This window comes from Festucalex cinctus, chromosome 17 (genome assembly GCF_051991245.1).
Source record: "Festucalex cinctus isolate MCC-2025b chromosome 17, RoL_Fcin_1.0, whole genome shotgun sequence".
Lineage (NCBI taxonomy): Eukaryota > Metazoa > Chordata > Actinopteri > Syngnathiformes > Syngnathidae > Festucalex > Festucalex cinctus.
This window is the reverse complement of record NC_135427.1, coordinates 11,905,542-11,919,804: the sequence shown is the minus strand read 5'-3', so window position 1 is coordinate 11,919,804 and position 14,263 is coordinate 11,905,542. Positions and strand designations below refer to the sequence as shown.

The window sequence follows — 14,263 nt, the reverse complement described above, 5'->3', positions numbered from 1 at the left end:
CATTTGTCTTTTGAGTAAATGACAAAGCCAGAATACATTGGGGAAAAAACACAAACACTTTTTGTTAATTATTGGATGCTCCAGTTCACAATATTATGGCTCTATTGTAATGAGGCAATTCTAACAGAACTTCTTGGCTCCTATAAATGAAATCCTCCATGCTGAGAGGTACAATCGCATTTTTTTTTTTTTTTTTTTTTTTTTTTGTCCCCCACTCCTAGCACGATAATTAGTGGTCGTTGGCATGCAGTCTTTGTCAAGGACACGAGTAGTGAGGGATTTAGTGGCACTTTTGAAGCCATCCTAAGGTGCTGCTTCAGATGTTTAACTCTCTGCTTCAACTGCAGACGACAGGAAGAGTGTGCCAAGACCGCCCGAATCCAGATGGCGCTACCAAGCGGCAAACCTGGAGGGGGCACCGCCAACAACTTGTATGAAGAGCTGGGCGACAACGCCATGTAAGTGTTGACATAGTTTTTACAGGTTTTTTTTTTTTTTTTTTTTTGTACAATTCCTCAATTCTCGTTTGTTTCCCGTTTACTACTACGCGTAAATGGTGGCACACTATTTTGTTTAAGAATGAAAACAATTTCACCTCATCCTAGTTTTTGCTGATTATTGAAAGTCCAGGCCTCTTGAATCCTGCTTTTTATGCCTACAGAGTACTACATCAAGTACCGCCAACATCACCAGCATGAAAATAAATGTAAAATGCAAAAATACAATTGATTATGCTTGAGATGTTTCTACAGATTAAATCAAGTCCACCTGTTGTAAATTTAGACGATTAGACACGATTTGGAAAGGCACGCCTGTCCAGAAGGTCCTACAGTTCATGGTGTTATCAAAGTGCATACCAAGCATGAAGTTAAAGTTATGAAATTCTTAATTTATTTTAGAAGGCTTTATTAACACAAAAGAATGTGAAACAAGTGAAGCACTGAATACTTTCCAGATGAACTGTAGCTTGCTTCAGGTCCTCCAAAGTAATTACGTTTGTGAATCTGCGTTTTCCTTGTGACATTACAACCCAGTTTTCCACCTTTCCTGATATGCTCACAATTTGTTGTCGCTACCTCCATATCCCCCCAAGTGGGCTGCGCTTAATGTAATCTTGTCACTATCCTCTGTTTCAACGGGTTAGACGAGATTCAGACAGCGGCCGCATGAAGCGATGCCTTATTAATTTCCATCCGCAGGTTTTAACAAGCCAGCGCACTCTTTGACGCACTCAAGGCGCTGCGCGAGATAGTTTAATTTAAATTTCCTTTCCCAGGCACAAAGACGAAGTTGCAAGGAAGGCCTTATCAGCATTCCACGCATCGCCGCTCTCCCGTCTGTTTTCGATACGCTTTCGCACTGCCATTCACATGCATGTGCGAGATGGGGCGCACTCAATCAAAGGACGGCGTGGCATTTCATGCAGGCAGCCTCAACGTGCAAAAAATAATAATAAATCAACACCAAGATGAGATAATTGAAATAAATGCAGCTAATAATTTCCAAGGCGACCACCACAGGCGATCATTAGTTCCACTGATTAGTTGCAGAGCATTTGTAGCTGTGTTTTTGTTTGCAAAGTGAGCATGTTGGTATTTTGTGTTACATCAATGAGTTCAGCAAGGCTGGCATCTTGCAAAGTACAAACAGTTCCTTCGTTATCAAAGTATACAACCAGCAAAAGTTTGCGTATGCGTAAATGAGGTCCATTATCAAAACTGTGCAGACTACTTTTTTTTTTTTTTCATTTTAGTTGCCCATGGCGCTTCTGGACATGCTTTGCTTTCAAACTGTAGTTTCAATTACCTTTGGAAAATGTATTTTTAAGTTAAGAATCTTTTTTGGTTGTTTGGATACCATAAAATCTGTTTTCTTTTTTGCTGACCTATCTTCTCTTATAGTTGACATAAATAGACGGAATTGCTTAAAAACAGCAACATTTCAGAAACATCTATGTCAGTATCTTGTTATATTTGTTGACCGACTATGACTATAAAAATCTACCAAAAAAAATATCTTCTATATGAGCACTGCATTCAAAATGTTCTTACTCCAATTTGTATTCTTAGCATGATTTCTCTCCCTGGTCCAAGAACAAACACTGTGTGCTGTAAATGTGCATTACTTTGTCTTATCAAACATTTCCAGGACAACTCGGCTCCGTAATCATTTTATTGTATTTCATATGCATCTTGTACAGAATGTTAAACATAATCCATCTCTTCATCTTCCTGCCTTTCTGCAAAACTGACAGACAAAAGTGAGTAAAATGTTCAAAGTGCTTTCTTCCTACCCTAGCTTTTACGCTTTGGATTGGTTAGTGCGCCACGTAAAAGCGTGTACGGTGGAAACGTGTGTAGCGCAAGGTTGAATCAACCTTTCAAGGTGGAAGCCGACACTTTGGAAGTCTGCAGAGTTTAGTTGTTGCCCTCCGAGCTGCGATTCAGCAAATACTGGAGAGTGCATTCAATCGGTCGTTTGTCAAAAGGAATCTGCAAACTCTCAGAGCACGGCGAAAAACCATTGATCCCTCCCTGCTGTCATTGATAGTTGTGATACAGTGGCTTCTTTGTAGTGCACCACTTTCAGTCTACAGTGTTTTCAGTTTTCATCTCTTAGCTGTGATGTTAGTCCAACATTATTGACTTTTATAACCTTCTTACTCCCCATTATAACTTCTTCATTGGAGTCTAGATCTCCGCCAAGGATGAATAATCCTAATTCTGATGTACATACTAATAGATGTCCACTCCTTTCAAACACTTACCATTAATAATCATTCATATTACTTTAGCAACAGAATTCCCCAGACATTATCCTTCACGTCATCCGCAAAAGTGACATCGAAGCACCGTGACTCTCCTTGGTTGTTGAAGATGTTTCACCATTAATCGAAATGCCTTCAGGCTGCGGTCATGACCGTTTCACATATCAATGAATCTAATGATGGTTTGCCTGTCTAGTGAGAAAACTTCTTGTTAGTGGCCACTGGCCACTTTTCCAAAGTAGTGAGACAATCTGTATGGCTGAGATGTCAGGACCTTGTTTTAAGCAAACGTTTAGTGAGGACTTAAATCGACTTCAACAACCAAGAAGAGTCCAGTTGACCTGGATAACTTCTGCACAGACATATCCTTCCCATCATTTCATCTTTCATTTCTACTCTTTCCTTCCCTGCATCCTTACGGCAGTCGTTCAGGCCGCAGTGCCGGAAGTTTGGATGAAAGCGATCGCCAACGCCTGATCTCCGATTTCGCCACCCGAGCGATCGCCGCCCACCGGCAGTGTGTCGCAAATGGAGGCGTGCTCAACAAACTTCCAAAGTCCGAGTCCAGCATCACCTTTCTGTCAGATGAAAACCCTCTGACCATCAAAAATCCCATCTACCATGAGGACGGAACCTTGAGCAGTCCAGAGACTCTTGGACGAAGCCAGAGGAGGAGAGATCTTCTCGGGCATTTCTCGCCCTCCAGGACAGGTCTTCGAGAGGCCTGGTTGAGGATCAGCTCCCCTGGAGGAGACACGGGATTCGGTGGATACAGCGGCAGTGACAGTGGAAGGGGGTCCGGGGGCGGCCACAGCTGGACTCTCCCTTCGAGGCTACATCGCAGAGCAATGTATGACGCTTTGAGGAGGCAAGTGGTTATGGATCCTGTGCAGTGGGAACTGGAGCTCCTGAAGGCTGAATTCAAAGAGAGCAAAGACGCCGGCCTGGATTCAGGATTTGAGCACGGATTGGATTCAGATCAGATGGTGAGCCCGAGCCTTGAACCCAAGCTGACCGTGAAACAACAGGCCCGACAGTTTGAGCAGCAGGCCGTCCAGGAAATGAGGCAAAAGCTAAACAGAGACTTACGGGCATCTCTGTCACCTGACATTCTACTGTCTGTTTTTCCGGACTCCCCTCAGCATCCCAAGTACATCTCTGCCCCTAATGCTCCAAATGTCCAGCCGAGAGAGAGTCCCCCAAGCATCATTGTAACCCAAACAGACGGAGGGACACCTCCGCCGAGTCACAAGCCAACTCCACCTGTGTTACGACGCTTTGGTGCTGGTCTGACAGAAAGGCTGAGTCCAGAAGACAGACTTCAGGTGCATTTAGACATTATTCCCGATCCTCCTTCCACTCCACCACCGCCACCCCCGTCTGCTCCGGCACCTTCCCCACCGGCACCTTCCCCACCGCCCCCTCCCTCCTCCCCTCCGCCTCCCGTCCACCCGTCTTCCCCTCCTCCTCCCCTCCCTTCAACGCCATCTCCCTCCAGCCGCCCTCCTCTGCCAGCGCCTCCCCCTCCGCCGCCTCTCCCTCCCCCCCAGTCGCCTTCGCTCTTGAGGCCATCCACCTTTGTGCTCCCTTCGTTTTCTGAGGCGCCTGCCCTGCGACCCGTGTCCCTCCGACGCACGCCGCCACCCCTGCCTGTAGAACCAGAACGTCCCCGCAGGGAGCTGAAAGGCATCTTAAAAAATATTCAGAATATCGCAGACATCGAGAAGTCTGTCGCCAACATGTTCAGCCAGATCGATCAGAAACAGATCCCTCTCATAAAGGTAATGAAGAACCGTGCGCCTTCTGATTCTGCGGACTCGCTCGATTCCTCTGATGTATTAGCTGAAGGACGAGTAGGAGTGGACGGTGGAGAAGGGCGAGAGGTGGACCCTTCATCTCCCCAAATCCAGCCAAACCCAAACATGAACTCCATCGTAGTTGAGCTTGAGAAACGATTTCCCCCTCAGTCCACAGTCCTCTAGCCTTTACCTCTCAGACATAGACTCATACTCTGGAATTTGTTTTTACATTCATATACTTAACTTGAGTCGTGGGCTCCTTTAAGGAAGAGGAACAAATTGACCTCAAATCATTACTTTTTAGTGATCTAAAGAAAATCACATTATTCCGGACACTAATGAGCCCCCGTATACAATAACAGATATACAGTAACAGCAAGGGTTTCACATTAAATAGGAATGAATAATATCAAGAAAGCCTTTTTTAACGACCCTAGACTCGAAGGAGGAATTACTACAAAGCTTTCTGTCCACCACAACTCTTGACTGGCTCCAGACTATCAGTCGGGGGCCATTATTTTGCTCTCTTATCGCATTGCAATAAGTTTATTCTAAACTGTGCACTCAATGGGCCTTCAGCGTCAAGTATTAAACGAAACATCTTTCAAAATGAACTGAACCGTTTCTCAGGATCTCCTGTCATTGCGCTGGGAGATTTCCAGAAGCGATTTTTGCCGATTACGTGGCGATTTTTTTTCTCTTTTTGGTGGGTTTTTCTACTATTAAATCTATACCACTATACCATTATTCTGTTGTTGTTAAGGACATCATTTTCTTTTTTTTTTCTCTCTTCTTCTTTATGTCCAATGTCACAAAAGATTCATCATCCGTAAATATCCATTCATGTTTGCAGTTTAATTTTAGCTAAATGAAGTGCATTTAAATACACTTTGGGGGGCAATTATGAAGATGAATGTCATTTTCTATCATGTAATTTGTGTTGTCGCATCTCTGTTGACGAGTGTTGATGTATCTAAAATTATGTCATCACAACCTGTGCGACATTTTTATAATCATTTCCTACTGGGATCAATTGCGTGAGATGTTTTTGTCAATAAAATGTATGGACCTCAGCTACAAGAACATGGTGGCAATTTTTAAATTGGTACATAGTAGTCAAGAAAGTTTTTCGCCTCAAATAGAGAGTGAGAATGAAGGATTTTGTCAAGCTGTGATCTTGAGTGGTAATGTAGATGCATACCCTTCACCTGTATAATACAATTCAAGGTCTTGCTGCCTTTCTGACTTGACCTTAAGCCTTTATAGTCGGTGATTTCCGAAAATTACAGAGTTGATTTTTTTTTAACAAAAAGGAATATGAGAGTTTGCCAAAGTGTTGTCATAATATCAATGATCTTGGTAAAAACATGGCCTTGAATTAAGGATGTGTAAGAAAATCTAATCCAATCAGCACATTAAAAAAAAAAATGCTTAAACCTTAACCAAACCTTAAGGCTATTGAACAACCGGAGATGTGTGACATGAAAGAAAAGTGCAGAACGAAAGATGACATGGGGAAAGAATCACGCGTTTTAGGGCATTGTAGGTTATGTTGTGAATGAACTAATAATGTTTGCGCTCTTGTGTTTCTGTCACACACAGCAAGTCAAGGTGGAAAGAATATAAAAGAGTCAATCATTCTAGGTGTGTTTGTGACAGAACACAGATTGTCTGCAGGGCTTTTGTCTCCAGAGGACCTAATAATGTGTCTGTCAGAGCAATGAGGGCACAAGGATAGACTTATCTTAGTGTTCACACGTACTAACACACACACACACACAAATTGCAAAAGTGCTTGTTTTTGTTTGAAGCAGAGGATGACCTGTGAAGCACCTTTTAAAGCAGACATTCATCTGTTTATCATGCCTTCATGTGCTCCCTGAGCTGGCGCGCCTATTTTTCTTGCAATTGGCTCACGCTCGTCCATCTAGCCTTTCATACCTTTATTTCAACATAAGCCTATCTCTCTCTCTCTTTTTTTTTTTTTTTTAAGAGCCCCATAAGGCGCTAAGCCTTTTTTTGGTGGCTACATCACCCAAGCATCCTGTCACAGTTTAAAGAGGCATGCTTTAGGGGTTTGTATGTACTTTACTTGCATGTAGTTTAACTCTTTGACCACCAAAAACGTTTAATAACGATTAGTAAAATCGCTGCCATAAACTTTAAATGATGTCAGCTACGTTTTTTGTTTTGCTTTGTTTTGTTTTTTTAGCAATGGGCAGTTCACCGTCTAAGTGCAGCACACGTTGCCTTGTCAATGAGTTGTGGAAACAAAAACACTATCTATGGCCAGCAGATGGCAGCATTGAAATCTGATGAAATGTCTTCAAGGATAACGTAAATGATCAAAGCCTTTGTCATATTAAAGTTTTTTTGACGTGTCCCATACCACTAGTAGTTTTGCTACATAAAATTTCAATTGTCTAATTGTCTTTTTTTTTGACACACATGATGACTCGATGTTTCAAACAGCCGCAGTGAACTGCCACTTGCAATGCGTTTGAACTGCATCACGTGAAGTGTAAAATGTGGATTTGCTTACGTTTCTCTCTTTGCCATCTCGCAGTCGTAGGTACGGACAACAGGAGGTAGGTGTCGGCTTGCCGTCCGACGTTGCATGGGTGTGTTCTTTACTTTCCTCTCTCGCATGATCGTCTCTCTTTTCTGCATGGGGAAAAAAAAAAAAAATCATGTTTTCCTTATCTGCACCTTGGACCTTGAACTGACTTGAGCGACGAAACCAACGGCATGTTCCTCGTGTACAAAGTTAACTTGTGGCCACAAATTTGCATATTTAGACTGAAATCATTTGTGACCACCCAAACTGAAAACAATTTTGGGGTTTGGGGACACAAATGTGTGACATTTTGTGAGAGTGCCTTATGTCCTCAATTTGTGTTGTCATCTGGTGCTTCTCTTTGCTTCTGGAAGACGCAACAACTCCTCCGACCTTCTCTCCTCAGACCTGAGGTATATTCTAGTCTCTCTCTTTTTTTTTTTTTTCTTTTTAACTTTTGCTGGCTCGTTGAGGGAAGGGATTCTTGAGCATGTCTGCCTGCTCTGTGTGTGTCCACGTTGTATTAACGCTCCGTCCTTCTGCCAGGAGTTATCCATGGAGTCTGGCATCGACCCGGGTCAGGACTACTATACACAGGATTACTATAGCTATGATCACGGGTCAGTATTGCCATCTGTATTGTTAATTCCACTTGGAAACTGCTGGTGTCAGTCCCTCAAAGTTCTATGCTAAAACCCTTCATGTTCTCACTGTGCATTTTTTCCTTACATTCTTTTTAAGATGTTGTCCAATTATTATTGCCGGTAAGAAACTGAATGAATGTGTATTCACAAATTGTGGCATCAGATGTCTCACCTCAAAGACAGCTCATTTACCCTGCTCTAGTTTCAATTTACATGAGGAGTCATCAAAATGAAGTCATAGTCAATTCACTCATTTGTACACATGCAATCTATTTCATTATAAAGCCAAATTCTCAATGTACTGGCATGATAATAATACAGTAAAATACATCACATTGGCTATGACTAAAATACACACTGTGTAATAATGATGCCTTTGGCACAGTAAATTTCACCTATTTCGATCTGCCGCCCTGCCCCAAATGTAATAACCTTTTTTGCGATATTGTCCATACAGTGTTGAGTGTTACTGTATAAGCCATTTTCGCTCATCTTCTATTGGAGAAGCAAGGCCAGTGCATTAAACACAAAAGGACGCGGTCGATCAAAGCATTTGTGAATGAGACAATGATGGATTTCCTCCCCAAAGTGTGTGTGTTATTCTGCAACCTGGCTGCCAACGGTGATGCAGTGTATAGAATTGTGTCGAAATTATAATTGCAGCAGCGTCTTGATTTTTACACTGCCACCCACATTAATAGACAATGGCACACTTGTGTATATACGGTACACAGAACGTGAGTTCACCAACTGCGAGGCTCGCTCATTATTCTTTCATAACTTTCTCCACAAACACACGCAGGCACAAAGCTAATTCTGTCTAGGTACTGTAGCAACAGTGCTAATCAGGCAGCCTGCCATGGCAACACACACACATTCACAATAGGCCAGATGCTGCTGGCTCGCAGCAAAATCCACAAACTCATTTTTGAATGTGTACATAAACGGGAGCAACAAAGTCACGTGGCGCGACCCTGCGGGTTTCATATCTAATCGCCGTGTGTGTTGCATTTGTTAGGGTTCAAGCTTTGCTGGAAGACAAAAGCGCTAAACAAAGTTTGTGACAAACAATGCACTAACAAAATATTGAGGGCAAGTTTTTTTTTCTTTTTCATTGTGGGAATGTCAATTATGTGGTAATCTCTCACCTGAGAAGTCCAAACAGTTTGAAATCCACGAGAGGGAAAGCAGGCAGTTCCAGTTGAGGTTTACTGTAAAACTGACACATAAAACGAAATTGAGTATATTTAAACATTGAAATGCTGAGCTAAACTATTTTTATCAAATAAAGTCAGTTAGTTTCATGTTAACATACGAAGTTTTTTTGTGTTTGTTTGTTTATGCTAATATATGTAGCCTCATGGTTAGCCTACTTTGACGACAAACAAATGGCGAACCACTTCACCAATTAGCTTGCTCACAGACAGCCCCATACCCCCTCAAACACTTTACAGCAAAAATATTAATACACAGACAAATAAAATCACATCGAAAACATTTTTGTTTTATTATAATATTACGGTTAAACCGTCAAAAAGTACTTTTGTAGACGCCGTTCTCCCTAATTAAGCACGTACCTGTCAGTAGGCTGGAAGCGACACCGGAACAACAAAACGTCATATCCTCTATTCCTTCAAAATTAAAGCTCTAGGTAATTTAAAAAAATAAATAAATAAAATAAAAATTAAAAAAATGCAGGAAGTCTACATTACAACATAGAGCCACAATCGTTCAAAAATAACTCAATTGAAATACAAAATGAAAACAAATAATTTAGGGGAAATTAACAAACAAAACTACAATAATTAGCAATAGTATTTTTTTCCTACTTCATATGTGAAACACTGTAGACAGGCTAATGGAAATTAGCATAGATGCTACTGTACAGCATTTAAACAATTTCAAACTTCTAATGCAACTGAGCAACAACACAATAACAGCAAAAACAATAATTTATTTATACGCACCTGTCCGGACACTCAAGGCCACCTTGCAACCATACAAATTACAAATATGTTAAGAACAACATAAAATAAAATAAGAAAAGACACATGCAAAGTTTATAACAGTACTCACTCAAAAAGCACACAAAACATTTTTATTGCATTATTATCGTCAGTCTGTCATCAACAAAGACTTACAATATTTGACTGCCCCCTGGTGGTCATTAATGGAAATATAAGCAGCATATTGACTGGCCATTTTGTTTGCAATTCTCTGCAAGGGGCTGTGAAATGCGCTCAGTAGCCTTTATTGTAAGGTTAAGACATTACTTTAGATTTAGTGTCCATACTGTAAGGATTAGCTGCCTTTACGAGTGAGCTCGTCCTCTCCTTCACTCCTCCAATCCATCCACGATTGTTTACTGACAACACCCCCTTCTTTCCCCCTCCTCCTGTTTACCCCATTTGTTTATGACTTTCTTGCTCAATATAATGGGATGGCACAGGCTTGACTGTAAGCTGAGTGATTACATGAGGCAACTTTTCTGTCTCTGGGAAAGCAAGCCAAAAGGACTCCTCTCTGATTTGTTACTTTAATCACACAGGCCAGGATATCATCTTCCACGCGTGTGTATGTGTGTGTGTCATCCAGTCTCTGGCTCCAGGGCCTCAGGTCCAAAAGCGCTGATACACGATCGCATTTCTTTTGGCCGATGGAAGCAGGCATCGCTCCCGGAAGCAGAGTGGGACAAAAAGAGAGAAAAAAAAAAAATCGATTCCGTTGGGGCAAACAAAATGCCTGCTGGCAACAAAATGCTCCTTTTGTGATTAAATCTGGTTTAGTCAGACGTCCGTGAAGCGTACCGCAGTGCCGCCCTGCACGCCGCCGCTAAGTGGCTCTGGATAATCTTTTGTTTGTTAAGCTGATTCCTCTTGTCTTCACCTCTGATTGGTCTAAGATCCAAGAAAATAAAAGACCATTCTTTCGCTTTGTTTTCGCACAAATCTCGAAGGTTTTTTGAATGCTTTTGTGCGTGTCTCCAGCTATGACCTTCCCCAGTACGGCAGTCGACGGAAGCTGATCTCGCCCTCGGGCCTCTATGACGAATATGGAGAGGTTGTTGTCGACGACAATGGCAGCTACTACTACAGCCCGCAGGAATCTGACGCAGAGGTAAGCACAAGTGGCTAGAACTGAATACGAGCTCAAGCGTCCGATATTCTCTTAATTAGTTTGATGCCGTCAGCTACTTCTAAAAATCCAACAATACAAGAGCAGTTAGCCTGGCTCTGAAAGTCCAATTTCGGCAGTCAACAGTTGGATTAATCCTATATCAAAAGGAATCGGTCTCAAAGAAGTCTTTTGAAGTGGTCCATCTCGAAAGAGGGGCTAAATTCAGCCTGGGATGCTAGTGGACATCTTCGTCACATGATTACTGACTGCTCACTTCCTGTTTTAAAATATTTGCTCTGCTTTCTGGGATGATGTCTCTGGCAGCAGGTTCGAAGACAATTTCAAGGAGGCGGGTTACCAACTCACCGTCCCTACTGCCAGACTCGCCCCCTGCCTCCCCACGGTCCCGCAAAACCAACCCCGGCGCCCCTCATAGCTGACAAAAGGCAGCCACCCGAAGATGGCGCCAAGCCAGGGAGTTTGGGCACAGCGGCCAAGCTGAAGGCTCTCATGAGCTCGCTGCTGTCCTCTGGAACAACAGCTGGGCGGCCCCCAGCCATCCACCTGCCGTGGAACAAAGCCAGAATCAAACCGGGGGAAGTTGAAGGCAGAGGGAGGTTGGGGGAAAGAGAGGGAAAGGAGGAAGCTAAGAGAAATACCGTGGCGGCTGGAAGACGGGAAGAAGATGAACGGATTAGGATATGGCGGGCTAGAGCAGAAATGGAAACGTGGGCGAGGATCAAAGCAGGTGGAGAGGAATTTAGGCCGGAGCACAGGGGAGAGCTTCCTGGTTTGGTCCCCAATGGCGGTCTTGTCATCAACAGGAGTTATCAGCGAGGGTCCGCCGAGACTGTCCAGCCGCCGCAGAAACAAAAGTTGAATGACACCCCTGGTCTTATCTCCCTTAACAGAAGACTCCAAGGCCCCGTCAGGGTGGGTGGCGAAGTGCGGAGCAATGGCATGGGTAGAGGAGGCGGGAGGTTTAGAAAGATGTATGACTCCGTAGGGGATATGAGCGTCTCTGCATTCGTGTCAGGGCGAGGCAGTGCGGCAGAGGGCGAAAGGTGGGGGAGGCAGGTCAGAGAGGAGGACAGCTTTTCAGGGGAATGGCACACAAAGCGAAAACTGTTTCACGAGCAACGTGATCCCGAGTCGGAATTTAGCGCATCCGACTCCAACATTCCCAGTTCCAGCGTTTCGACCGAGCGAGAAGAGACTGAATCGGACACGGAAAGCCAGTCTAAGAGCGGCAGCCAGGATGAGGAGGAAGACTCTGAGAGGGAGTCAGGATCAGAGAGTGATGAGCATGAAAACTCTGGTGGACTAAGAGCTGTATCCAGACGCGAAGTACCAGAAAGAACCAAGAGAGGAGGCAGAACGAGTGAACCCCGTAAGAACATGACAGAAGGCACCAGATACTCTTCAGTTTCGAAACCAAAACCACATTGTGACGCTTCTAACGAAGACCAAAAAGAGAGGTCACCACCGCAGACCATCGACCTCTCAGACGCCTTGTCGCCTATCATGGAGGACACAGAGGAGGAGACGAGCGCAGAGACAAATTACTGATGAGGATGGGGAGAATGACAGACGCAGATGAGGTCCAAGCACACTTCATCTCCTTCAAGATTGAGTTCTTTGCCGATAAGTAAGATTCTGAGTGCGCTGCCGTGACCTGCGTGCAAATACTTGAAGTCACTCTGCTTTTCTTGCTTTGGGTTTGATTTGTTGCATGTAGTCCTCTTCTCAAATGTCTGTCTCTATCTACCAAGCAGTTCAGTATGTCCATGAAAATCCTCATCTTGGCTTTTGAGATACTGTACTTCTTGATTTAAACAAGATCTGAACTAGTTTTTAGGTGCTCATGATCTTGAGAATAGTTGCTCTTACTCTCACCAGTTTTTTGTGTGTGAAACCAAATGTTAGGAAATGGCAAGTTGGGTTGGGTTAAGGGCTTAGACCCCAAGACCCCTACAGACCTCTTCACCATCATGTCACAAGTCTTTCTTGTTTCTCTTGTTTACAAAATTCTGTAAAGGTCTCTTGACTTGCGCCTGTGTCCAATTCCCAGCATGGCAACAGAAAGCGTCGGATCAAGCTGGTGGTGGACCGCGAGGGCGAGACCAGTTCCACCGGTGACGACAGCGCCCCAGAACCCCTACGCGCCCGCTCCACCTCCACATTTACCAACCACACAAACGTCAACGGCGGCCTCTACGTGGCCCAGAACGGCTCTGTCGTCCGCACCCGGCGTTGCGCGACGCCCGCCAAGCCCCCGTCGCCTGTCTTCAGCTCGCGGCTGGCCAAGCACTTTAAAAAACTGGACAAATTGGCAGCCACCCTGGAGGAAAAATTGCCCCTGAACAGCCCGAGAACTGCGGCGGACGGCGGCGGCAAAACCCTGCGCACTTTCAAGAGCTCGAGGCCAGCCGGCCCGGCGAGCCCTTCGTTCACTAAATGTGACATCCATAAGACAGTCAACGTGTTCGACACTCGACAATCCAGCATTTCCTCAGGGTGCGCCAGTAACATGGGTGCGGAGCAGCCTTCCAATGCGGACGCGGGGACGGATGGAGGACTCAGGAACGGGACTAACGAGGACTCAGAAGTGGGTGAGGGCGAGAGAGAGTCCAGAGTGGACGGCAGTAACAGCGAGGGAGACGAAGGCCTGGTCATGAGGCATATTCCCAGCTGCCCTAGTGAGAGGACGCAGTCGGACGAAGAGGAGCTTTGGATGGGTCCCTGGAACAATCTTCACATCCCCATGACCAAACTATGACTGACAAACTCACGTTACCACAATCTTCAGTCACAGCAAATCTTCATTTGTGCTTAAAAAAAAAAAAAAAAAAAACATGGGACGCTCAAGTGCCAATTTGAAAAGCGCGAATCAGCATGTCAAAAGACTTTCAGGTTGCAAAATGGGAATTAATTTTTACGGTTCATTTTTATGAAACTTTCAGCTGCGTGTTACAAACTAAAGAAGTCACATCAGTCATCAAAAGTTGCCTTCAATTTGATCGTTGTGAAGCACTTTTTCTTTGCCATTCAGTGTCACGGCTCATTTTGAACTTGTCCGACTGCACCGACTCGTGACGTCTTGTATGATTTTTGTCAAGGTGATTGGCAAACGGTATAAAAACAATAAAATGTCATCTAATATATGCGTGTTTGTTTCATCTTTATGGAGCTCAATGGCTGAAACGTTCTTTACTCCACGCCCTAGAGACATGCTAGCCTTGGTATTAGCTAGCAATAATCCATCCAAGGAGAGACGCGACTGATATGCTAAGCTAAGTTAGCTTAACATAAAAACTAGTGGTGAGAACCACTTTTATGCTAAGCTAAGTTAGCTTTGGAAAAAAAGTTTTAATAAAAC

General features: G+C 44.0%; 3 protein-coding genes across 6 annotated transcripts in view; 2 read left to right on the top strand and 1 right to left on the bottom strand.

Moving 5' to 3' along the window:
• Positions 1-9,382, bottom strand: part of LOC144004699 (glycylpeptide N-tetradecanoyltransferase 1-like) — a 164,569-nt gene extending 155,187 nt beyond the window's left edge. For all 4 annotated transcript variants that reach the window (XM_077502125.1, XM_077502127.1, XM_077502128.1 and 1 more), the window contains exons 1-3: positions 9,345-9,382; positions 8,916-8,986; positions 7,109-7,230 (exon numbers count right to left, since the gene is read on the bottom strand). The gene's annotated coding sequence lies outside the window, so the exon portion shown is untranslated. The remainder of the gene's footprint in view (positions 1-7,108; positions 7,231-8,915; positions 8,987-9,344) is intronic.
• The window catches only part of LOC144004698 (protocadherin-15-like), a 133,354-nt gene extending 119,308 nt beyond the window's left edge, over positions 1-14,046 (top strand). The window contains exons 35-40 of the mRNA XM_077502123.1: positions 348-458; positions 7,133-7,154; positions 7,498-7,536; positions 7,670-7,743; positions 10,755-10,884; positions 12,956-14,046. Of these exons, the coding sequence (XP_077358249.1) occupies positions 348-458; positions 7,133-7,154; positions 7,498-7,536; positions 7,670-7,743; positions 10,755-10,884; positions 12,956-13,663 (1,084 nt within the window). The 3' untranslated portion in view covers positions 13,664-14,046. The remainder of the gene's footprint in view (positions 1-347; positions 459-7,132; positions 7,155-7,497; positions 7,537-7,669; positions 7,744-10,754; positions 10,885-12,955) is intronic.
• Positions 11,196-12,943, top strand: LOC144005295 (uncharacterized). Its single transcript, XM_077503395.1, has 2 exons — positions 11,196-11,211; positions 11,321-12,943. Exons 1-2 carry the CDS (start codon positions 11,196-11,198, stop codon positions 12,451-12,453), a joined length of 1,149 nt encoding a protein of 382 aa, XP_077359521.1. The 3' UTR covers positions 12,454-12,943.
• Positions 14,047-14,263: the final 217 nt, after the last annotated feature.